We start from the raw sequence: 25,797 nt of genomic DNA, 5'->3' as shown, positions 1-25,797 counted from the left end.
CCAATTGGTAGTTACAGTCTTGTCCCATCGCTGCAACACCCATACTGACTCGGGAGAGGCGAAGGTCGAGAGCCAAGCCTCACTGCTCGCTTAGCCCGGAAGTTAGCCGCACCAATGTGTTGGAGGAAACACCGTCCAACTGGCGACCATGTCAGCATGCATGCGTCCGGTCCGCCAGAGGAGTCGCTACAGCCCGATGGGACAAGGACATCCCGGCCGGGCAAATTCTCCCCTAATCTGAACTACACTGGGCCAATTGTGCGCCGCTTCAATTGTATGACACAGCCCAGGGTTTGTAGTGACACCTCTAGCACTGCGATGCAGTGCCTGAGACAGCCATGCCACTCGGGAGGCCCCCTTAAGATGTTTCTACAACTTGATTGAAGTCCACCTGTGGTAAATTCAATTGATTGGACATGATTTGGAATGGGACACGCCTGTGTCCCACAGTTGATAGTGCATGTCAGAGCAAAAACCAAGCCATGAATTGTTCGTAGAGCTCCGAGACAGGATTGTGTTGAGGCACAGATCTGGGGAATAGTACCAAAAAATGTCTGCAGCATTGAAGGTCCCCAAGAACAAAGTAGCCTCCCTCATTCTTAAATGGAAGAAGTTTGGAATCACCAAGACTCTTCCTAGACCTGGCCGCCCGGCCAAACTGAGCAATCAGGGGAGAACGGCCTTGGTCTAAGGCACTGCATCGCAGTGGTAGAGGCGTCACTACAGACCCGAGTTCGATCCCGGGCTGTATCACAACCGGCCGAGATCGGGAGTCCCATAGGGCGGCGCACATTTGGCCCAGCATTGTCTGAGTTAAAGCTTAAATAAAAAATGGCATCCAGGGGTTTAAAAGTAAAGGCAGCTGCACTTTGATAAATAGTATCACCATAATCATTAACAGCTAGCAAGGTTGATTGCACAATCTGCTTCCTGCTGACTAGAGAGAGACAAGATCTGTTTGTGTAAAAAAAACTCACATTAGTTTCTTAACAAGCTCATTCATATTTTTTTTTTAAACAAATCATTGTCAATCCAAATACCAAGGTATTTGTAATGCAGAGACTCTTTCGATTATAGAACCATCCAATGAGTGAAGATATAATCCATCTGAGACAATCTTATGAGAACTTGAAAACAACATGTATTTAGTATGGCCCGTATTAAAGCACAAGTTTTAAATCAGTAAAGGTTTCCTACATAGTTGCAAAATCGGACTGTAGCCTTGTGACAGCTAGGTCAGCAGCTGGGGCAATTGCGTACATAATAGTATCATTGTAGCGATCGTTGTCCTCCTCGGATGAGGAATAGGAAGGTTGAGACCAAAACTCAGCGTGGTAAGTGTCCATGTTAATTTAAATAAATAAACTGAACACTGCAATAACCAATAAATAACAAAGAGAGAGCGTGACCGAAACGAAACAGTTCTGTAAGGTGAAGACACACAAAACAGAAAACAACTACCCACCAACACAGGTGGGAACAGGCTACCTAAGTATTGTTCTCAATCAGAGACAACGATAGACATCTGCCTCTGATTGGGAACCATACCAAACCAAAAATAGAGACATAAAAAAGGAACTAAGGTCAGGACGTGACAATCATATAGATGAAATGTACAACTTTTAACAGATTGACCAATAGCATTTGTATAAATAGTGAAAAAAACAGGTTCTAGAATCAACCCCTGCGGAACATCGTTACTTCAAGAAATTCTGACTTAACCACATCAATCACGATGGCCTGAGTTCTGTCACTTAGATAATCATGAAACCAAGAGAAGGCGTTAGAGCCCAGGCCAATCGAGTACAACTTGTTCATTAAAATGGCATGATCAAAGAATCAAATACTTTTGTTTGCCCACAAACAAGGCAGCACAATTCATTTTAGCATCTAAAGCATTCACAAAATGATTAACAACTAATGTGGTTGCTGTGTTAGTGCTGTGCCCTGGACTAAACCCAAATGGATTTATATTCAAAATGCTATGCTCAGATAAAAAGGAGCTAAGTTGTTTATTTACCAAGGATTCAAGAATCTTAGCTAGACATGGACGCCTGGAAATGTGACAATAATTATCAAGATCACTGCTATCCCTGCCCTTGTGGAGTGGCAGCACATAAGCTGTTTTCCATACTTTTGAAATATCTATTGGTTACTGAGCCAGCAATGAAGGGGCAGCACACTTGAGCAGACCCAGCTCCAATTGGTCAGTCCTTGTGGATTTCTTGGTATTTATAGCAAGCAAGGCATCAATGACTTATATTTCTGTGAATTGCTGAAATGCAAAAACTTGACTACGATTTAACGAGTCAATCTACAAAATTTCAGAATTTGCATTTTGCCCACAGTCCCCGCCGTTCAATGAGATGTTGTTGAATCCGTTTTGTAAAGGTAATTTTGCTGTTTGCTTGAGTAACTGGAAATGGAAGGGAGTTTCATGCGATCATGTCTCTCTAAAAAATGGTGCATAGCCGTGACTTGGGGACTGTGAAGAGACCCCTGGTGGCATGTCTTGTGGGGTATGTATGGATGTCTGAGCTGAAGGTTAATTGATTATGCAGGCAATCTGGAATTTTCATCACAGTAATATTTCTCATAAAAACTAGAAGAGAAGCAGTTACTCTCTTGTCAACCCTCAAACAGGAAAGGCTGGCATACATGTTGTTGATGTAAGTTATGTATGTGCAGTTAAGGCCAAGGCGTGGTGCTCTGTTTTGAGCCAGCTGCTGCTTTGCTAGGTCATTCTTTGCTGCACTATATTACCGGACAGTAATCAAGATGGGACAACACCAGAGCCTGAACAACTAGTACAGTGGATTTGTGTCAAAAAAGCAGAACAGCTTCCTACTTGTTAGATATTACTGCACTGTCAGCACTGTCAGCATTTCGCTACACTTGCAATAACATCTGCTAAACACGTGTATGTGACCAATAAAATTTGATTTAATTTGATTTGATTCAACTTGCTCATTGATTACACCCTTTATGTACAACTCCAGTTGAGGTTTAGGTCTTAGATAATGATTTGAACCAAATACAATGCTTTTAGTTTTAGATGTATTTAAGAACAGTTTATTATTAATCACCCATTCTGATACTGACTGTAACTCCTTATGTAGAATTTCAGTGAGCTCACTGGCTTTGGGTGCTGACATGTAGAGTGTGGAATCATCCGCATACATAGTCATTATAGCATAGTGTAAGACCAGTGGCAAATCATTTAGAGAAACGAAGATCAATAACGGGTCGAAGGCAACTGCCCTGAGGGACACTGCACTGTACATACAGTGCCTTGCGAAAGTATTCGGCCCCCTTGAACTTTGCGACCTTTTGCCACATTTCAGGCTTCAAACATAAAGATATAAAACTGTATTTTTTTGTGAAGAATCAACAATAAGTGGGACACAATCATGAAGTGGAACGACATTTATTGGATATTTCAAACTTTTTTAACAAATCAAAAACTGAAAAATTGGGCGTGCAAAATTATTCAGCCCCTTTACTTTCAGTGCAGCAAACTCTCTCCAGAAGTTCAGTGAGGATCTCTGAATGATCCAATGTTGACCTAAATGACTAATGATGATAAATACAATCCACCTGTGTGTAATGAAGTCTCCGTATAAATGCACCTGCACTGTGATAGTCTCAGAGGTCCGTCAAAAGCGCAGAGAGCATCATGAAGAACAAGGAACACACCAGGCAGGTCCGAGATACTGTTGTGAAGAAGTTTAAAGCCGGATTTGGATACAAAAAGATTTCCCAAGCTTTAAACATCCCAATGAGCACTGTGCAAGCGATAATATTGAAATGGAAGGAGTATCAGACCACTGCAAATCTACCAAGACCTGGCCGTCCCTCTAAACTTTCAGCTCATACAAGGAGAAGACTGATCAGAGATGCAGCCAAGAGGCCCATGATCACTCTGGATGAACTGCAGAGATCTACAGCTGAGGTGGGAGACTCTGTCCATAGGACAACAATCAGTCATATATTGCACAAATCTGTCCTTTTTGGAAGAGTGGCAAGAAGAAAGCCATTTCTTAAAGATATCCATAAAAAGTGTAGTTTAAAGTTTGCCACAAGCCACCTGGGAGACACACCAAACATGTGGAAGAAGGTGCTCTGGTCAGATGAAACCAAAATGGAACTTTTTGGCAACAATGCAAAACGTTATGTTTGGCGTAGAAGCAACACAGCTGAACATACCATCCCCACTGTCAAACATGGTGGTGGCAGCATCATGGTTTGGGCCTGCTTTTCTTCAGCAGGGACAGGGAAGATGGTTAAAATTGATGGGAAGATGGATGGAGCCAAATACAGGACCATTCTGGAAGAAAACCTGATGGAGTCTGCAAAAGACCTGAGACTGGGACGGAGATTTGTCTTCCAACAAGACAATGATCCAAAACATAAAGCAACATCTACAATGGAATGGTTCAAAAATAAACATATCCAGGTGTTAGAATGGCCAAGTCAAAGTCCAGATCTGAATCCAATCGAGAATCTGTGGAAAGAACTGAAAACTGCTGTTCACAAATGCTCTCCATCCAACCTCACTGAGCTCGAGCTGTTTTGCAAGGAGGAATGGGAAAAAATGTCAGTCTCTCGATGTGCAAAACTGATAGAGACATACCCCAAGCGACTTACAGCTGTAATCGCAGCAAAAGGTGGCGCTACAAAGTATTAACTTAAGGGGGCTGAATAATTTTGCACGCCCAATTTTTCAGTTTTTGATTTGTTAAAAAAGTTTGAAATATCCAATAAATGTCGTTCCACTTCATGATTGTGTCCCACTTGTTGTTGATTCTTCAAAAAAAAATACAGTTTTATATCTTTATGTTTGAAGCCTGAAATGTGGCAAAAGGTCGCAAAGTTCAAGGGGGCCGAATACTTTCGCAAGGCACTGTATCTGATGTTTAGTGCTGAGCGATTAGTGATTCGGTTTCGGGTCGGGTCGGTTTCGTTTCTATTATTAAAAAATAATAACGGTTTTCTATTTCGTACATTAATGCATTATGCATCATGTGTGAGGAATGCTGTAACAACACAGAAAAAAATCAACTAATAAAAGTCAGATGATGGTAGTGACTGGCCATTAATGCTTAACTTGATTTTATTTTATTTAACCTTTATTTAACTAGGCAAGTCAGTTAAGAACAAATTCTTATTTACAATGACGGCCTACCAAAAGGCCTCCTGCGGGGACGGGGGCCTGGGATTCAAAATTAAAAATAAATCAAATATAAATATCCTCTATAAATATAGGACAAAAACACATCACAACAAGAGAGACAACACAACACTACATAAAGAGAGACCTGAGACAACAACACACCAAGGCAGCAACACATGACAACGAAGCATGGTAGCAACACAACATGACAACAACATGGTAGCATACAACATGGTAGCAGCACAAAACATGGTACAAACATTATTGGGCACAGACAACAGCACAAAGGGTAAGAAGGTAGAGACAACAATACATCACACAAAGCACCCACAACTGTCAGTAAGAGTGTCCATGATTGTGTCTTTTAATGAAGAGATTGAGATAAAACTGTCCAGTTTGAGTGTTTGTTGCAGCTCGTTCCAGTCGCTAGCTGCAGCGAACTGAAAAGATGATCGACCCAGGGATGTTTGTGCTTCAGGACCTTTAACAGAATGTGACTGGTGTTGTATGTGGTGGAGGGCTGCAGTAGATATCTCAGATAGGGGGGAGTGAGGCCTAACTTACAGTATGAACCATCATATATTCACATGACTTTAATAAAATATTTCAGTTGTTGTGTATATTACATTTGTTTTATTTTCTGACTTTATTATTTAATTCCAAGTCATCATCTCATCTCTATAGAGCTGCTGCCTATGCTGTCTGACAAAATCACTATTTTAGTAGTTCTTCAAAGTAAATAAGGCATACTTTTATGGCTGCTGAATACCAACTGTCAATCACTTAGATAATGTATTTTCAGGATACCTCGTAAAGCATCTGATTTCTGTCCCTCTCGATCGGGCGTTCTCTCTTTTCTCTGTCTCCGTGTATTCTCCACACAGACCAGACAAGTAGGCGAGTAATTTTCTATTTTATTTTATTTGACCATTTAAAATACATAAAGAAGCCACACCAGGCAACCAATACATTTCCCAAATTGACATGGATTATATACACAAAAAGTCAAAGACTTTTCCCCATTGTGGTCCTCTATTGGTTGGCGTATACAAAAAAAGTAAATATGTATTATGGTCATTGTAGTTAATTACCACATTTTCTGCGCTAACCTATGTAAAATATTGGCCTGTTGGAAACTACAACTCTCAACTACGTCGCACAGTTCGGGCTTGATTTGATTTATCTTCAGAGAAACTGCACATCGATCTCACAGGGAAAAAAATAACTAAATGGAATTTTACAAATTTTGGTTAATTGCTCAGCACTACTGATGTTAGAGAAGCTTCCATTGAAAAACATCCTCTGGGTTCTATTGTATAAATAACTCTCCAACCACGTGACAGCAATAACATCAAAGGCTGAAATCTAACAAAACAGCTCCAACTAACAACGTGTTATCCATTTATTTTAACCAATTATCTGTTGTGCAGTACAAGTTAAGTGCCCTTCTCTATATTCCATGCTGAAAGTCGGTAGTTAACTTGTTCTCTAAAAAATAGCATTTTATTTGGTCAAACACAATCCTCTCCATCAGTTTACTAAGAACAGACAGCAAACTGATTGGGCTGCTGTTAGAGCCAGCAAAGGGTGCTTTACTGTTTAAGGGCAGTGTGCTTTACTCTTATAAATTACTTTATGCCCAACCTTTGGCACTTTGGCTTTCCTTGTTATTGCCACAATGTTATGGTCACTACAGCCAATGGAAACTAATGTTGCTTTGTAGCAAAGCTCTGTAGCATTAGTGAAGATATGATCAATACAAGTAGATGTCACAGATCCAACACCATTGGTATGCACTCTAGTTGGTTAAGTGATAACCTGGGTCATATTACAGATATTACAGTTAGAAGCTTCCTCTTGAGCGAACAGCTAGTTGCTAACCAGTCAATGTTCAGGTCCAGTGGTGACCCGTCATTCAGAGCCCCACCTGTTTTGAGCCTCACATGAGCCAATAGTGGCGCATTTAGAGAACATTACCAACCCCTACTATCTGTATTTTCCGCTGGCTGCCCCACCACCACCACAAAAAGCACTGAGCTAGGCTGAAACGCCTGCATTTTGGAGCTGCAAAAAAGACACGATGTTTGGATACGGCTTTATTAACTTAATTACTTTTGTTTTGCATGTTATTTTGGCATTAATACGTGTCACATATCAGTTTGCAAACAATGTAAAAAAAAAAAGTGGGGTTGGGTAGGAGAGAGTCAAATCTGTCCGATTGTGATGTTTCATATTTTCAGATGAGAAGATGGGCAGTTTGTAGCATGTGCACCTGCTGTAAGTCTCTTCATCACTAGAGGGCGATATTGCTCCAGTCTTCCACCATGTCTTTTGAAAGGAGCTCTTTGAATCCCAACAAATGTTTCACTGCAATTTCACTTGATTAAATCAAAGGGACACACTTGTTTGAGAATGTACTTGTTTATCGAAATTGTAATCAGAAACAAGAAAAATATATCATGAATATATCTCCTCATTATAAAATGAAATTATTTGTATGTCTAATTTTACACTGAGTATACACAACACTAAGAACTCCTACTCTTTCTATGACATAAACTGACTAGATGAATCCAGGTGAAACCTATTATCTCTTATTGATGTCACTTGTTAAATCCACTTTGATCAGCGCAGACATGGATTGAGACATGGATTGTGTGTGAGCCATTCAGAGGGTGAATGGGCAAGACAAAAGATAAAAATGCCTTTCAACGGGGTATGGTAGTAGGTGCCAGGCGCAATGGTTTGTGTCAAAAACTGCAACACTGCTGGGTTTTTCACACTTTTCCTGTGTGTATCAAGAATGGTTCCACCACCCAAAGGACAACTGTGGGATACAATGTAGTCAACACACACTCATACACACACCTGCATCCCACTGAACCTAAGCAGGGTCGACACTGATCGGTCCCTGGATGGGAGAACAGATGCTGCTGGAAGTGGTACTGGAGTGCCAGTAGGAGGCACATTTCCTCTGCCCCCCCCCCCCCCCCCCCCCCCCTCCCCCCAAAAATATTACAATGCCACAGAACTTTGCCCTGTGTAGAGTGTCGTCTTTTGTATGGGACGTTAAAAGGGTCTGATCCTCAATCTGACCATCATGGCCACCTAATTATCCCCAGCTTCCAGTTGGCTCTTTCATCCCCCCTCCCCCAGTAACTATTCCCTGGGCCGTTGCTGTATATGAGAATGTGTTCTCACTCAACTTACCTGGTAAAATAAGGGTTATAAAAATATAAACACACACACATATTAGCCTCTTCACCAAGCCACCATACGACAGAGGAAAATAAAAAGAGATAGGGGAGGGCTATAGAGGTAAAGATAGAGAGATAGTGAGAATACAACAGAGGGTATTAGAAATGGGTAGAAAATTACATGAGACCCCAGTCAGAGATGGAGGGGAAAGGCTGCCGCTCTCAATCTACAGACCCTCCTCTCCTCTTCTCTTCCTTATTCACCATCAGTGAGAATGCTCGCTCAAGCTGACTGGAGCATGAAGAAGCCAATCAGGAGCCTGCCTCCCTGCTTTGTCATCAGCCTATGATTGAGGAACAGTTGGCTCTTCATTTGGAAGGCAGATAAAATGCCAGGTCTGGATCTAGAAAGCAGCCTCTGGGGATAACTGAAGCTCTGCGTTGCCTTATTATGGGTTTAAGGAAAACTCTTTAAGCCTGGGGCAAAAACATTAAATTCACCATCAAGGCTAAGAGAGGAGAACAATAAGAAGGGGCTTTTTAAAATGTCTGCTATGGTGTGGTTGTTTTCTATCTAGTGGGAATGTAAACCCCCATTAATCCATCTCTAGTGCTGGTGCTTCAATCCATCGTTACTATTTTTGTCAATTCGTCAAGTGGTGCTTGTTGGAATATTAAACCTCCATGTATGATAATTTGTACCTACATGGATTTGAAGACTCGGAGGCGGTGAGTAAGGGGTTGTGGTGGAGGGCTAGATGGTGTAAGCAGTGTTAATTGCCTGTGCCGTGCTGTTATTTTCTCATTGTGTGTATGTGTGTGTGTGTCTGAGAAAGAGAGAGAGAGAGAGGTGTCTGTGTATTGACAACACCATACAACTGACACTGGTTGAACATGCAAACACACACACAAAATGCACTCAAACACACACAAGGGGTCGGAGGAGGGTGGAGACTCAGCGTGTATAAGAGAAGGTGTGTGGATCATGGGGGGGGGGGGGGGGGGGGGGGGGGGGGGTGGAGGAGAGGGATGCATGTGTCTCTGAATGGTTCTCCGTGTGGTTCTCGTTCTCTGTATGGTTCTCTGTGTGATTCTCCAAGGCTTCTGATGCCACTGAAGGAGAACAAGCTAGATGAACCCTTCATTACTTCGTTCTATATTATTGAACATCCACTGATCTTGACATACAGGACTCTCTCTATACCATCTACCATGTCTTTGGATGACTGATTAGCCAATACACGCTGTAACTCTGTGTGTGTGTGAGTGCGTGTGTGTTAGCCTGCGGAGCAGAGCCTTAGCCCTTCCCTTTAAGGTTGTGATTGCTTAATGTATCATTATGTAGCTCCTTGGAACAGAGAGCTGCAAGTATTTTGTGTCTCATTTAAAGGGACAGTGTCCCACCATTTTCCTTCTCTCACTCTGTTGTTTTCTCCTTTCACTCTTTCTCTCAGATGAAAGCATGTATAGTACAATCAACACACACATAGGGATGCAGATGATCAGAGAACCATGAAGTCCAAAATACAGAGCAGTACCACAATCCTATCAATGCAGACTAAACAGTGCTAGAATAGGTCTTCATACACACCATTATACTCAATTGCTATGGAGCAACCCAACTTTATATTGATGTGTGATGGGAATCAACAAGAGAAAAACGTTTTTGGGCTGGTTAGGTAGTTAAGTGAGGGAGAGAGAAAGTAGTTAAGGGAGGGAGAGAGTAGTGAAGGGAGAGAGAGAGGAGTGAAGGGAGAGAGAGTGGTGAAGGGAGGGAGAGAGGAGTGAAGGGAGAGAGAGTAGTTAAGGGAGGGAGAGAGTAGTGAAGGGAGGGAGAGAGTAGTGAAGGGAGAGAGAGAGGAGTGAAGGGAGAGAGAGTAGTTAAGGGAGGGAGAGAGTAGTGAAGGGAGGGAGAGAGTAGTGAAGGGAGAGAGGAGTGAAGGGAGAGAGAGTAGTGAAGGGAGGGGGAGAGGAGTGAAGGAAGAGAGAGATTAGTGAAGGGAGGGAGAGAGGAGTGAAGGGAGGGAGGGAGGAGTGAAGGGAGAGAGAGTAGTTAAGGGAGGGAGAGAGGAGTGAAGGGAGGGAGAGAGTAGTGAAGGGAGAGAGGAGTGAAGGGAGAGAGAGTAGTGAAGGGAGGGGGAGAGGAGTGAAGGAAGAGAGAGATTAGTGAAGGGAGGGAGAGAGGAGTGAAAGGAGAGAGAGTAGTTAAGGGAGGGAGAGAGTAGTGAAGGGAGGGAGAGAGTAGTGAAGGGAGAGAGGAGTGAAGGGAGAGAGAGTAGTGAAGGGAGGGGGAGAGGAGTGAAGGAAGAGAGAGATTAGTGAAGGGAGGGAGAGAGGAGTGAAGGGAGGGAGAGAGGAGTGAAGGGAGAGAGAGTGGTGAAGGGAGGGAGAGAGGAGTGAAGGGAGAGAGAGAGTAGTGAAGGGAGGGAGAGAGGAGTGAAGGGCGAGAGAGTAGTGAAGGTAGGGAGAGAGTAAGTTCAACAGTAAGTTGAGACCATGACTAAATTCCCCCCAAAAATGTTGAGTTGCCCACCCCAGCTCTACTATCAGTAGACTATCAGTAACATTTCAACTAACCATCTACTAACTCTTATCCGAATCCTCAACCCTGGCCCTGTCCTAACCCTAATCTTAACCCTTACCCTTATTCTAAACCTAAACTTAACCCTTATTCTAAACCTAACCCTAACTGGCACCTTAGCAAGCAGTTGCTTATCAACAGATAGTTTGTTGATAGTATCTACAGATGGACTATCCCAATAAAGTGTGAGCGCTATGTCTTAGACATTTGTTTAATCCATCTCCCCTGTAAGAGGGTGTCTTGTTACCCAGCAGTTGTAAACTTCTTTAAGGCACCTCTGCTCCAGAATATTTCCTAATGGTCCTGTAGACTGTTATCGGTGCTTATCACCGGTCTGGAAGTGTTAGTGGCTGCCATTTTCAGACAGTATCTTCCTAGGCGTCTCAACAGATAAGGCATGAGTGTGGCCTGATCCTTGATTGTTTCAAGCCCAGCTTTCTTGACACTCATCGATAACTTTCTCACTAGTGACCTAGTAGTGTGAGTGGCCTGGTGGTGGGAGAGGTGGCGGGTGCCTTGTGCCCACTACAAGTCATTTTAGGAATCTTTTAAAGGTGATACACTTCAGGATCTTGTTTGAATTTTGGCATTGTAATTCCAGAAAATGTCCATAATATATCTGTAGTAATAGTGTAATCATAATGTTTCACAGTATTACTTACCCACCAGTGTTGTGATTGGCAGTTATATTCGCCTACTCATTTCTCCCGCAAAAGCGGCATCTGTTGTCAAAATGGGAAAGCTGTTTTGACTTTGTGGCTGTGTTATCTAGTGGAAATCGGGTCAAGCGGCTGATGTAGAAATCGTTCTGTAATTTTCCTGGTTATTGAAATTCTACACTGTTCGCTCAATTTAAGTTTATGTGAGAAAGCAAGCATTGAATAGTGTAGGGAATCATTGTACCATCTAAATCGATGTGAAATATATTTTCAATAACAACAAATATTGTTTTTACATGGAGTCTCCGCCATGTTAAGGGGAAATGCTACACGGGGCAGATTTGTTTTGAATGCAGCCTAGTACTGTTGCAATTCACCTAGCTTCCACATAGGGGAGAAATTTGGAGACATTCTAGATCTAACACCTTTAAAGTGTGTCATGACAGCATGCCTCTGCCAAGCATGTGAAGAGGCACAAACAGAGATCATATTTCTTCTTAGCTTCAATTCCTTTGTAGTCTCTCTTGACCCACATTCGGCAGACTCAATAACCTTGGTTTCTCAAATGACTGCCTCGTCTGGTTCACCAACTACTTCTCAGATAGAGTTCAGTGTGTCAAATCGGAGGTCCCGTTGTCCGGACCTCTGGCAGTCTCTATGGGGATGCCACAGGGTTCAATTCTCGGGCCGACTCTTTTCTCTGTATACATCAATGATGTCGCTCTTGCTGCTGGTGATTATCTGATCCACCTCTACACAGACGACACCATTCTGTATACTTCTGGCCCTTCTTTGGACACTGTGTTAACTAACCTCCAAACAAGCTTCAATGCCATACAACACTCCTTCCGTGCCTCCAGTTGCTTTTGAATGCAAGTAAAACTAAATGCATGCTCTTCAACCTATTGTTGCCCGCACATGCCCGCCCGTCTTGAATCACTACTCTGGACGGTTCTGACTTAGAATATGTGGACAACTACAAATACCTAAGTGTCTGGTTAGACTGTAAACTCTTCTTCCAGATTCACATTAAGCATCTCCAATCCAAAATTAAATCTAGACTCGTCTTCCTATTTTGCAACAAAGCCTCCTTCACTCATGCTGCCAAACATACTCTCGTAAAACTGACTATCCTACCGATCCTTGACTTCGGCAATGTCATTTACAAAATTCTCTCCAACACTACTCAGCAAATTGGATGTAGTCTATCACAGTGCCATCCGTTTTGTCACCAAAGCCCCATATACTACCTTGTTGGCTGGTCCTCGCTACATATTAGTCGCCAAACCCACTGGCTCCAGGTCATCTATAAGTCTTTGCTAGGTAAAGCCCTGCCTTATCTCAGCTCACTGGTCACCATAGCAACACCCACCCGTAGCACGCGCTCCAGCAGGTATATTTCACTGGTCATCCCCAAAGCTAACACTTCCTTTGGCCACCTTTCCTTCTAGTTCACTGCTGCCAATGACTAGAACTTATTGCAAAAATCATCGAAGCTGGAGTCTTATATCTCCCTCTCTAACTTTAACTTTCATTGTACTTTCATTGTAACTTTAATTGTACCTGTACACAGCCAATCTGTAAATAGCACACCCAACTACCTCATCCCCATATTTTTTCTTGCTCTTTTGCACCCCAGTATCTCTACTTGCTTTGCTTTATCTTGGCCAGGTCGCAGTTGTAAATGGGAACTTGTTCTCTGGCCTACCTGGTTAAATAAAGGTGAAATAAATCAAATAAAAAACATTAATAAATCTAGTGTGAGATGTGCTTTAAGAATAATTACATTGATTCAGATGACCATCCTACCCATGCTAGATTATGGAGACATCATTTATAGATCGGCAGGAAAGGGTGCAGGTAAGGGTGCTCTCGAGCGGCTAGATGTTCTTTACCATTCGGCCATCAGATTTGCCACCAATGCTCTTTATAGGACACATCACTGCACTCTATACTCCTCTGTAAACTTGTCATCTCTGTATACCCTTCGCAAGACCCACTGGTTGATGCTTATTTATAAATCCCTCTTAGGCCTCACTCCCCCCTATCTGATATATCTACTGCAGCCCTCATCCTCCACATACAACACCCGTTCTGCCAGTCACATTCTGTTAAAGGTCCTGAAGCACAAACATCCCTGGGTCGATCATCTTTTCAGTTCGCTGCAGCTAGGGACTGGAACGAGCTGCAACAAACACTCAAACTGGACAGTTTTATCTCAATCACTTCATTCAAAGACTCAATCATGGACACTCTTATTGAAAGTTGTGGCTGCTTTGTGTGATGTATTGTTGTCTCTACCTTCTTACCCTTTGTGCTGTTGTCTGTGCCCAATAATGTTTGTACCATGTTTTGTGCTGCTACCATGTTGTTGTCATGTTGTGTTGCTATGTGTTGCTGCCTTGCTATGTTGTTGTCTCAGGTCTCTCTTTATGTAGTGTTGTCTCTCTTGTAGTGATGTCATTGTAATTAAGAGTTTGTTCTTAACTGACTTGGAAGTTAAATGAATAAATAAAAATAAATAAATAAAACAATTTTAAAAAACATTGTCGCCACAAGGACAAAGTAATTTCCTAATACGTAACTGCTGGATGGTTTGCTTTGTTGATCAGTCAAAGTCTGACATAGGGGTGACACATCGATTGTTTTGAACTGACATGAAGGTCAAATGCTTTATTATCTAAATGTTGAAAGTGCCTGGGCGACGGAGAGAAACAAAATGGTGCAGTTTGAGGTCATGTTGTTGAGAGTGATGAGGGTGCTGGAGATGGGGGGTGTGAACAGGTGGGTCTGGGCAGGTGTGATGTAGTTGATGTTTGTGTGATATTGTCGTTTGTATATGTATGTTTTGTATTGTTAAAATAATCTTACCAATAAATGTACTGACATGAATATTTGGTTTACATTCCCATACATTTTGCCATAATGAGGTAGTTGTAATGTTTGTCGTCTGAAGGAGACCAAGGTGCAGCGTGGTAAGTGTTCATGATTCTTTAATTACTCAGAACACCAAAAGAATAACAACAGCACGTTTTGCATGCTTCACAGAGCTAACAAACAACAACAAAAAGATCCCACAAACACCAAAAGGAGAATGACAACTTATATGTGATCCCCAATCAGAGGCAATGATAAACAGCTGCCTCTGATTGGGATCCACACTCGGCAAAAAACAAAGAAATAGAAAAACATAGAAATAAAGAAACTAGAATGCCCACCCTAGTCACACCCTGGCCTAACCAAAATCGAGAATAAAAGCCTCTCTATGGCCAGGGCGTGACAGTAGTAAATAACAGTTATTTGCATTGATGGAAAGATTCTAAATGGATCATTTCTGCTGGTGAAATCTGGTCCTGGTACCATTAATCCTAACTAAATTGCCTCATTGGTTGTTTTCAATGAGTTTCAACTGGGTCTTTTCAGTCTTTTTTTGCCAAAATATCCTTTTTGGTTTGTTGTTATGCTCTGCATATTTTTGTTGTTTTCAAAGTGACAGGTAGTGCTCAAGTTTTCCTGTACCTTTTGGTTCAGTGGAATGATATTCTTGGCCAATGAAGGTGCTGGTGAATGGTATAGATATTCAGTACTTTTTGAATATTGTCTTACAGTGGATTCACAAGTTCTTGACCACAATGATAACAGGCCATCAAACATATTTGTGCTTCCATTGTAGGATCATGGATGCTCTATCACAAGATAGAAGGGAATACTGCAAAGGATCTGAGTGTTTCCCATCCTCCTGCAGTCTCCCCAAACTTCCCCTATCCCTCCATCCTCCCGAGTATGGTTGAATCTCTCCCTCCTACTGCCAGTATAATTCAGACTTTCCTCAATCCCCACCAATTATGCCTGAGTCTCCTCACCCAGTGTAACTGAGAATCTCCCCCATCCTTCCCTAGTATTTCCAGTCTCCCCCATCCTCCCCTAGTATCCCGTCTCTCCCCATCCTCCCCTAGTATCCCGTCTCTCCCCATCATCCCCTAGTATCCCCAGTCTCTCCCCATCCTCCCCTAGTATCCCCAGTCTCTCCCCATCCTCCCCTAGTATCCACAGTCTCTCCCCATCCTCCCCTAGTATCCCCAGTCTCTCCCCATCCTCCCCTATTATCCCTCAGTCTCTCCCCATCCTCCCCTAGTATCCCCTAGGATCCCCCAGTCTCTCCTAGTATCCCCCAGTCTCCCCCATCATCTCCTAGTATCCCCCAGTCTCCCCCATCATCTCCTAGTATCCCCCAGTCTCTCCCATCCTCCCCTAGTATCCCCCAGTCTCCCCCATCATCTCCTAGTATCCCCCAGTTTCCCCCATCCTCTCCTAGTATCCCCCAGTCTCTCCCATCCTCCCCTAGTATACCCCAGTCTCTCCCCATCCTCCCCTAGTATCCCCCAGTCTTTCCCCATCCTCCCCTAGTATCCCCCAGTTTCCCCCATCATCTCCTAGGATCCCCCAGTCTCCCCCATCCGCCCCTAGTATCCCCAAGTCTCTCCCCATCCTCCCCTAGTATCCCCCAGTCTCTCCCATCCTCCCCTAGTATCCCCAGTCTCTCCCCATCCTCCCCTAGTATCCCCCAGTCTCCCCATCCTCCCCTAGTATCCCCCATCCTCTCCTAGTATCCCCCAGTCTCTCCCATCCTCCCCTAGTATCCCCCAGTCTCTCCCATCCTCCCCTAGTATCCCCCAGTCTAACCCATCCTACCCTAGTATCCCCCAGTCTCTCCCATCCTCCCCTAGTATCCCCCAGTCTCTCCCATCCTCCCCTACTATCCCCCAGTCTCTCCCCATCCTCCCCTACTATCCCCCAGTCTCTCCCCATCCTCCCCTAGTATCCCCCAGTATCCCCCATCCTCTCCTAGTATCCCCCAGTCTCTCCCCATCCTCCCCTAGTATCCCCCAGTCTCTCCCATCCTCCCCTAGTATCCTCCAGTCTCTCCAATCCTCCCCTAGTATCCCTCAGTCTCTCCCATCCTCCCCTAGTATCCCCCAGTCTCTCCCATCCTCCCCTAGTATCCCCCAGTCTCTCCCATCCTCCCCTAGTATCCCCCAGTCTCTCCAATCCTCCCCTAGTATCCCTCAGTCTCTCCCATCCTCCCCTAGTATCCCCCAGTCTCTCCCCACCCTCCCCTAGTATCCCCCAGTCTCTCCCATCCTCCCCTAGTATCCCCCAGTCTCTCCCATCCTCTCCTAGTATCCCCAGTCTCTCCCCATCCTCCCCTAGTATCCCCCAGTCTCTCCCATCCTCCCCTAGTATCCCCCAGTCTCTCCCATCCTACCCTAGTATCCCCCAGTCTCTCCCCATCCTCCCCTAGTATCCCCCAGTCTCCCCCATCCTCCCCTAGTATCCCCCAGTCTCTCCCATCCTACCCTAGTATCCCCCAGTCTCTCCCCATCCTCCCCTAGTATCCCCAGTCTCCCCCATCCTCCCCTAGTATCCCCCATCCTCTCCTAGTATCCCCCAGTCTCTCCCCATCCTCCCCTAGTATCCCCCAGTCTCTCCCATCCTCCCCTAGTATCCCCCAGTCTCTCCCATCCCCCCTAGTATCCCCCAGTCTCTCCCATCCTCCCCTAGTATCCCCCAGTCTCTCCCATCCTCCCCTAGTATCCCCCAGTCTCCCCCATCCTCTCCTAGTATCCCCCAGTCTCCCCCATCCTCCCCTAGTATCCCCCAGTCTCTCCCCATCCTCTCCTAGTATCCCCCAGTCTCTCCCATCCTCTCCTAGTATCCCCCAGTCTCTCCCCATCCTCCCCTAGTATCCCCCAGCCTCTCCCATCCTCCCCTAGTATCCCCCAGTCTCTCCCATCCTCCCCTAGTATCACCCAGTCTCCCCATCCTCCCCTAGTATCCCCCAGTCTCTCCCAATCCTCTCCTAGTATCCCCCAGTCTCTCCCCATCCTCCCCTAGTATCCCCCAGTCTCTCCCCATCCTCTCCTAGTATCCCCCAGTCTCTCTCCATCCTCCCCTAGTATCCTCCAGTCTCTCCCATCCTCCCCTAGTATCCTCCAGTCTCTCCCCATCCTCCCCTAGTATCCTCCAGTCTCTCCCCATCCTCCCCTAGTATCCTCCAGTCTCTCCCCATCCTCTCCTAGTATCCCCCAGTCTCTCCCCATCCTCCCCTAGTATCCTCCAGTCTCTCCCCATCCTCCCCTAGTATCCTCCAGTCTCTCCCCATCCTCCCCTAGTATCCTCCAGTCTCTCCCATCCTCCCCTAGTATCCTCCAGTCTCTCCCCATCCTCCCCTAGTATCCTCCAGTCTCTCCCCATCCTCCCCTAGTATCCTCCAGTCTCTCCCCATCCTCCCCTAGTATCCTCCAGTCTCTCCCATCACCCCTAGTATCCCCCAGTCTCTCCCCATCCTCCCCTAGTATCCTCCAGTCTCTCCCCATCCTCCCCTAGTATCCTCCAGTCTCTCCCCATCCTCCCCTAGTATCCTCCAGTCTCTCCCCATCCTCTCCTAGTATCCCCCAGTCTCTCCCCATTCTCCCCTAGTATCCTCCAGTCTCTCCCCATCCTCCATCTTTCCAAATACACCAATACAGTCGTGAAGAGGGCACGACAAAACTATTTTCCCTCTCAGGAGACTGAAAAGATTTGGCATGGGTCACCAGATTCTCAAAAGGTTCTGCAGAGGGTAGTGCTTACGACCCATTACATCACTGGGGCCAAGCTTCCTGCAATCCTTGACCTATATAATAGGCGGTGTCAGAGGAAAGCCCATAAAATTGTCGGAGACTCCAGTCACCCAAGTCATAGACTGTTTTCTCTGCTACCACACGGCAAGCGGTACCGGAGCGCCAAGTCTAGTACCAAAAGTCCTAAAACCAAAACTCCTTAACAGCTTCTACCCCCAAGCCATAAGACTGCTGACCAATTAATCAAATGGCCACCGGACTATTTACATTGACCCCCCCCCCCCCCCCCCCCCCCCCCCCCCCTTCAATTTGTTTTGTACACTTCTGCTACTCTCTGTTTATTATCTATGCATAGTCACTTCACCCCTCCCTAAATGAACAAATTACCTCAACTAACCTGTACCCCCGCACATTGACTCGGTACCAGTACCCCTTGTATACATCCTCGTTATTGTTACTTGAATTATTTTACACGTTTTACTTTAGTTTATTTGGTAAATATTTTTGAACTGCACTGTAGGTTTAAGGGATTGTAAGTAAGCATTTCACGGTAAGGTCTACACTTTTTATTCGGCGCATGTGACAAACAAAGTTTGATTTGATTTGACCAGTATTGCTTAGTGTCCCCATCCTCTCCAGTATTGCTGAGTTGCAGTAATGGGAAGACAGACCAGCTGGCTGCCTGGTATAATGTGTTCCAAACTGGAGTGATCAGCTGACTGAATTCCGTGAATGCTTTGGTGTAGAAAACCTTTCCCCCAGAGCTTCTTTTCTGCCAGTATAGTAACATATTAAAACCTAAATGTATGTCTGAGGAAGATGATCTTAGATGGTAGAGCTGGAGGAAGTCCTTTGTGAATTATTTATTATATTTCAGATGGGGTTGACCAAGTTATCAGATATACTGTACATTATATACATTTTGTCTTCCAAATGAATCACATCTTTTTTTCAAATTCTGATACTATCATCAGTTGGATGGCAGTTGAGGAGAGGCATGTAGGTTCCAGTGTGGCACTCTTGGCTTGTACCAGATGATGGGGAGGTTAGGTTGACGCTACAAGTTTGGCACACCTGTATTTGGGGAGTTTCCCCCATTCTTCTCTGCAGATCCTCTCAAGCTCTGTAAGGTTGGATGAGGTTTGTCGCTGCACAGCTATTTTCAGGTCTCTCCAGAGATGTTTGATGGGGTTTAAGTCTGGGCTCTGGCTGGGACATTCAAGGACATTCAGAGACTTGTCCCAAAGCCACTCCTGCGTTGTCCTGTAGAAAGGTGAACATTCGCCCCAGTCTGAGGTCCTGAGCGCTTTGGAGCAGGTTTTCATCAAGGATCTCTCTGTACTTTGCTCCGTTCATCTTTCCTTAGATCCTGACTAGTCTCCCAGGGTCTGTCGCTGAAAAACTTCCCCACAGCATGATGCTGCCCCCACTATACTTCACCGCAGGGATGGTGCCAGGTTTCCTCCAGACGTGACACTTGGAATTCAGGCCAAAGAGTTCAATCTTGTTTCTCATGGTCCAAGAGTCCTTTAGGTGCCTTTTGGCAAACTCCAAGCCGGCTATCATGTGCCTTTTACTGAGGAGTGGCTTCCGTCTGGCCACCCTACCGTAAAGGCCTGATTAGTGGAGTGCTGCAGAGATGGTTGTCCTTCTGAAAGGTTCTCCCATCTCCACAGAAGAACTCTGGAGCTCTGTCAGAGTGACCATCGGGTTCTTGGTCACCTCCCTGACCATGGCCCTTCTCCCCCAATTGCTCAGTTTGGCCGGGCGGTCAGCTCAAGGAAGAGTCTTGGTGGTTCTAAAGTTCTTCCATTTAAGAATGAGGGAGGCCACTGTGTTCTTGGGGACCTTCAACACTGCAGAAATATTTTGGTACCCTTCCCCAGATCTGTGCCTAGGCGCAATCCTGTCTTGAAGCTCTACGGAAAATTCCTTCCACCTCATGGCCTGTTTTTTTCTCTGACATGCACTGTCAACTATGGGACCTTATATTGACAGGTGTGTTCTTTTCCAAATCATGTCCAATCAATTGAATTTACCACAAGTGGACTCCAATCAAGTTGTAGAAACATCTCAAGGATGATCAATTGAAACAGGATGCACTTGAGCTCAATTCCGAGTCTCATAGCAAAGGGTCTGAATAAGTTTTCCCCAGTTTAAAATAAGGCTGTAACGTAACAAAATGTGGAGAAGGACAAGGGGTCTGAATACTTTCCGAATGCACTGTATAGGCCAAAGGAAAGTTATGACTCACATGGTCATTACATCATGTGTATTACATCATGTCACAGTATGATAACTCATGTTTTCATGTCTCCACATGTCCTTTGTTGTATTGACTTCTAGGTTTCTATTACAGCCAATGGAACTGCATAGTCCACACCGTGCATACAGGAGCCAGCATATGTTACTGTTCTTGACAGGTTGTAGCATGGGAAAATGATAAAGACACTGAATAATTCTGTGAGCATATGGAAGAAGAGGAGGTGGTCGTGATTGATATACGTTGAGCCTACAATCTTTGGTCTGTAAGCAGAGGATGATGTAACATAGACGCAGGGAGTCAGGAAGCAGGTGCAGTTAGTGAGTTAATAATAACAAACATGGAGCAATACAAGAGAAGCGTCTGACATAGAAACATAAACAATACTTGTGCTCCTCCAAGCTAGCTGAATAGACCAGAATGTCGAACACTAACGGAGAATTGGCTAATCCAAAAGGCATCACCAAGTACTCGTAGTGACCAGACATCATGCTGAAGGCAGTCTTACATTCATCCCCCTCCCGGATCTGGATCAAATTGTAGGCACTTCCACAGGTTCATCTTGGTGAAAAACTAGGCCCCGCGGAGTTGTTCAATTGCGGCCCGCCCCAACAAGAGAGTGTAGCGGTACTTCTTGGTGATGGAATTCAGATTTCTGTAATCGATGCACGAGCACAATCCTACCCCCTTATTGGCAAAGAAGAAGAAGGCCACCAACAAAGGGTAGATGCGGCCACACGGAGGCTCAGAGCCTGCAAGCAGGTCGATGGCACAGTCCCAGGACCGATGAGGAGGGAGACAGGTAGCGTGGGTCTTGGAAAAACCTCCCAAATATCTTGGTATACCTCCGGGATGTTGGGCTGAAGGGTAACCACAGGACTTTCAACCGATGTGGAACCACAGGGAAAGGGTAAGCAGGTGGATGATCTTGTGTACGGGTGCACTGATGATGAGGAAGGGAAGGCTTACTTGATGTATGGATTCCACGGTGAGGGTGAGTAGTGCTGTGATGTGTGTGATTATCCCAGATTCCAGTGGTTGACTCTCCAGTGCTTGAACCAGGCAAGGAGAGGAGAGTGAGTATGAGGTGATGTTAAGGGAGGAGGCGAGGGCCTGGTCAATAAGATTCACCCGCGGCACCGGAGTCCACTAGACCTGTAGAAACAAAACATGAAGGACAGCCAGCCAGTGAAATCGTTACAAGGAAAGGTTTAGCGGAAAGTGATGATGATGGAATACTCACACCTAACCCGTGGACCCCCTGTTAGAACATACTGGATACCCTAGAAGCTGGTGTCCCTCCTGTCCACAATAAGGACAGAGCCCCAGCTGTCTATGACGGTGTCGCTCAGCCACGGAGAGACATGTGGCCCCCACCTCTATGGGTTCAGGCTTTGACTCAGAATGATCAATGGAGGAGGGAGAGAGGCGATGGCGGTACCGACACTCCCAAAAAAGGTTATCAGATGGATGGCCATCGCGTTGAGTGGGTCCAAGGATAGGTTGCCATAGCCAACTCCGTCTGGAACTCTTCGCGCAATCCTCTTCTGAATAGGGTGCGGAGCACCAGCTCATGCCGTCCTCTGGATGCTGCCACTGTCCGAAAGGTGAGTGCATACTCCACCATAGTCTGGCCATCCTGCCCTAGTTGGAATAAGAGCTCACCCCCGTCTCTGCCCTCTGGTGGATGGTCGAAGATCCCCCCTGAAGAGAGCCATGAACCCCTCATAGGAACCCATCTCTTCCTCTCCTAGATGGCCATGGCCCACTCCAACGCTGGTCAAGTCAGCAGAGAAATAACCGTGGCAACCTTGGACCTCTCCGTGGTGGGGGCTCCCATCTGATGAGCGGAATAGAGGGAGCACTGGAGTAGGAAGCCAAGGAATTTCAATGGAGTCCCGTCATATTTGTCCAGGAGAGACAATCAGGCATCGCTGACCAGAACGGACTGCTGGATGGGCTGCGGCACTGGCTCGCTGGGTCGACTTGTGGTAGAAAATCCTCCTCTGTTTGGAGATGACGCCCCTTGAGTAATGTCGACTCATTGAAGAGGACCTCATCCATAGCCGTCCCCAAATGAGCCAGCTGGTCATTGTGTTGACGAAGTAGGTGTCTCTGTTCGCCGACCATCTGGGAGATGTCTTGGTTAACTGCTACTTCCATTTGTTGAGGTAGTATTCTATAAAGTAGATGTAGGGAGTCAGGAAGCAGGTGCGGTTAGTGAGTTTAATAATAACATGGAGCGATACAAAACAAGAGAAGTGTCTGACATAGAAACATAAGCAATACCACCTGATGACTGATAACAAAAGAGTGCTATATAAAGGTTAAGTAATCAAGGGAGTAATGACGTGCAGGTGTGACTGATGATGAGATGGAGGTGTGTGTAAAGATGGGTTGCCAGAACCGGTGGTTAGTAGACCGGTGACGTCCAGCGCCTGAACGGGGGAGCAGGAGTGAACGTGACAGGTGAGGTATGAGGGGTGGCAGGTAGCCTAGTGGTTAGAGCGTTGGACTTGTAACCGGAAGGTTGCAAGATCGAATACCCAAGCTGACAAGGTAAAAATCAGTCGTTCTACCTCTGAACAAGGCAGTTAACCCACTGTTCCTAGGCTGTCATTGAAAATAAGAATTTGTTCTTAACTGACTTTCCTAGTTAAATGAAGGTTTAAAAAAAAGTGTTACTTTTTTTTTTTAAACAAGAGAAAGAAGGAGGGAGAGAGAAGGCGAGGGAGAGATATAGGGGACAGGGCGATTAATCAGACTGGACATTGATGTCAACAGTAGTAGCAGCAGCAGCAGTAGTGGTGATGATGATGATGGTACCTCTCCTCTCTCGTCACTCAGCCTGCTGCAGTTATGTAACATGTGGTCACGTGACTGACTGGGGTGCCTGGTCAAGGGGCAGGGGGTGACGAGTGGCTGATGGCTATGATGCAGCGGGGCCTGTGAGTCGCAGGACAGTTCAGTATCCTATAGACCAAACAGATAGACAGCAAATGTTACATCAGTAGATGTCACAAAGAGTATGTGCCCAGTGTATGTGCCAATTCAAAACAGCCACAGATTTAACCCTAGGACTTGAAAGTAACATATTATATGTCATTATTGTATTACTTATTAGACAGGAATGGGGGCAGGTCTAGAGGTAGGAGTGCATATGTCTGCCTTGTCATCAACTCTTTAGCAACATCACATGTCACAGTAGACACATCGAGACCCAGAACTGAGATATCAGTTGTCTTTGTAACACTCTGAGTGAATGTTATAGCCATTGTGACTGCACACTGCGCTGTAGATGTGATCATCGTCATCATGTCTAGCATTGCCTTCGTCAGGAAGCCTGAAATAGAGTCCCCTTGCCCCCCCCTCAGAATCATCCACCCCCTTGCAGCAGGCAGGCGCTGCGTGCTGGCATTTGGGGCTCCGCTGTGCTGCTGTGCTGACAGTGTGTTCTGAGTCGCTCACAAGGCTGATGGGAAATCTCTCTGTCTCTCTGTCTCTGTCACCCTCTCCCTGTCTATCTATTTCCCTTTCTCTCTCTCTCTCTCTCTCTCTCTCTCTCTCTCTCTCTCTCTCTCTCTCTCTCTCCCGCTCTCTCTCTCGCTCTCTCTCTCTGTCCCTGTCTGTCTCTCTTTATCTATCCCTCTTCTTCCTCTTTCAATCTCCCCCTCTCTCTACTTTTCTCCCTCCCCCGCTCCCCCTCCTTTTGATGTCCTTCTCACACTTTCTTCTCATCCCCTACTCACTCTTTCTTCACGGTCTGTCCCTTTATCTTCCTCTATCTCCTCTTCACACTCTCGTCTTTCCCGATCTGACTGAGTGAGGGGGTGTTGTACCGGGCTCTCTCCCAGCAACTACTGACTCGTTGCTAATAGAGTGGCATGTGTGTGTGTGTGTGTGTGTGTGTGTGTGTGTGTGTGTGTGTGTGTGTGTGTGTGTGTGTGTGTGTGTGTGTGTGTGTGTGTGTGTGTGTGTGTGTGTGTGTGTGTGTGTGTGTGTGTGTGTGTGCGTGTGTATGGTATCGGGGGCAGCTCTTCTGATCGTAATGACATGAGACTGCCTGAGGTTGGGTGGTGGGCCGAGCCCCAGTACCCACGTCCACCCAGGGAAGCAACACACAGGGACAGAGACAGGGACACACACACACACACACTCTCTCTCTCTCTCTCTCTCTCTCTCTCTCTCTCTCTCATTCTAATCAGCTTCCTGTGAAGAGACTATTGAAAGCATTAGAAATAGACTACTTTGATCCAGGAATCAAAAGATCCCACACAAAGGAACAAGGGCCTTGAAGATTGATTAACCTTGTTGCACCGAGCAAGAAAAGACAGCAGATCTTGACCAAGATTTCTTTGAACCTTTTAGATAAATAATTTCACTGCTGCTTTTGTGGAAGTTTCAATGACCAACTACACCTCATGGTGGTCAAACTGGTCATCTACCCTGGCAATCACTGTCAGTTCCAACACTAGTCCACTCTGCTCCATTCAGCCTGAGGGGTATTGATGTAGAAAGGGAGCTGTCTTGCCACTTGTGTGCCAGCCTGCCGTCCTTGTCTCTCTGTTCTCGCTCTCTCTCCTTCACATATTTGTGAACTGTGTCGCACGGCTCACCAGCTTTAATCAGGGTCCCTTTGATCCCGCTTGGAAAGGCATATTCCCTGCCACATGACGTACGGACCCCCCCTCTGTTGCACCTGGCTGTAGGCCTGTCTCTGCCACATCTACTCTGTGCTTATTCATTGCATTCTGGTAATATTTAGGACATGTACAGTAGGTTAACCATTTAGACTTACCTAATATATGTTCACAGCATTGCAGCTTTCAACACAGCATTACAGCTTTCATAGTGATGCAAAGGTTCACAAACTTCACTGACCTGTGTAAGCACGGAAAAATGTGCCATAATAGTAATGAGAACTACAGAGTGGTTCAGCTACAATATTGAATATATTTCAGGGACAAATGTCATAATGTCTTGTTCCTGTCCAGGGTTAGCTGACTCCTACACTAGCCGACCATCTCACTGTTGTCAGACTGTTGTCTGGCTGTTGTCTAACTGTTATCTTGTCCCACTACAGGGTTCAGCTGACTCCTACACTAGCCGACCATCGGACTCAGATGTCTCCCTGGAGGAGGAACCGACAGGCGGCAAGCTGGAGAAGGAGCAGCAGGCCACTGTTCAGCTGGAGAAGGCCAAGGTGAGACAGATTTCTGCTAGGTGTCCCACTGTGTAGCCTTATGCGATGCCACTGTACTATCACAGGCATATACCTTAAGAACAAGGCCCCTATCATTG

At 45.5% G+C, this 25,797-nt stretch overlaps 1 protein-coding gene across 3 annotated transcripts in view; it reads left to right on the top strand.

The window, feature by feature from the left end:
* LOC110520263 (voltage-dependent L-type calcium channel subunit beta-4) overlaps positions 1–25,797 on the top strand; it is a 50,150-nt gene that overhangs the window by 11,540 nt on the left and 12,813 nt on the right. For 2 of the 3 annotated variants that reach the window (XM_021597446.2, XM_021597444.2), the window contains exon 3: positions 25,580–25,699. In XM_021597446.2, the coding sequence (XP_021453121.1) occupies positions 25,580–25,699 (120 nt within the window). Of the gene's footprint in view, positions 1–8,666; positions 9,100–25,579; positions 25,700–25,797 lie in introns of those variants that run through there. The other variant, XM_036974742.1, reaches the window with a different exon arrangement.

Source organism: Oncorhynchus mykiss, chromosome 3, assembly GCF_013265735.2.
Source record: "Oncorhynchus mykiss isolate Arlee chromosome 3, USDA_OmykA_1.1, whole genome shotgun sequence".
Classification (NCBI taxonomy): Eukaryota; Metazoa; Chordata; class Actinopteri; order Salmoniformes; family Salmonidae; genus Oncorhynchus; species Oncorhynchus mykiss.
This window is presented reverse-complemented; position numbering and strand designations above follow the sequence as displayed.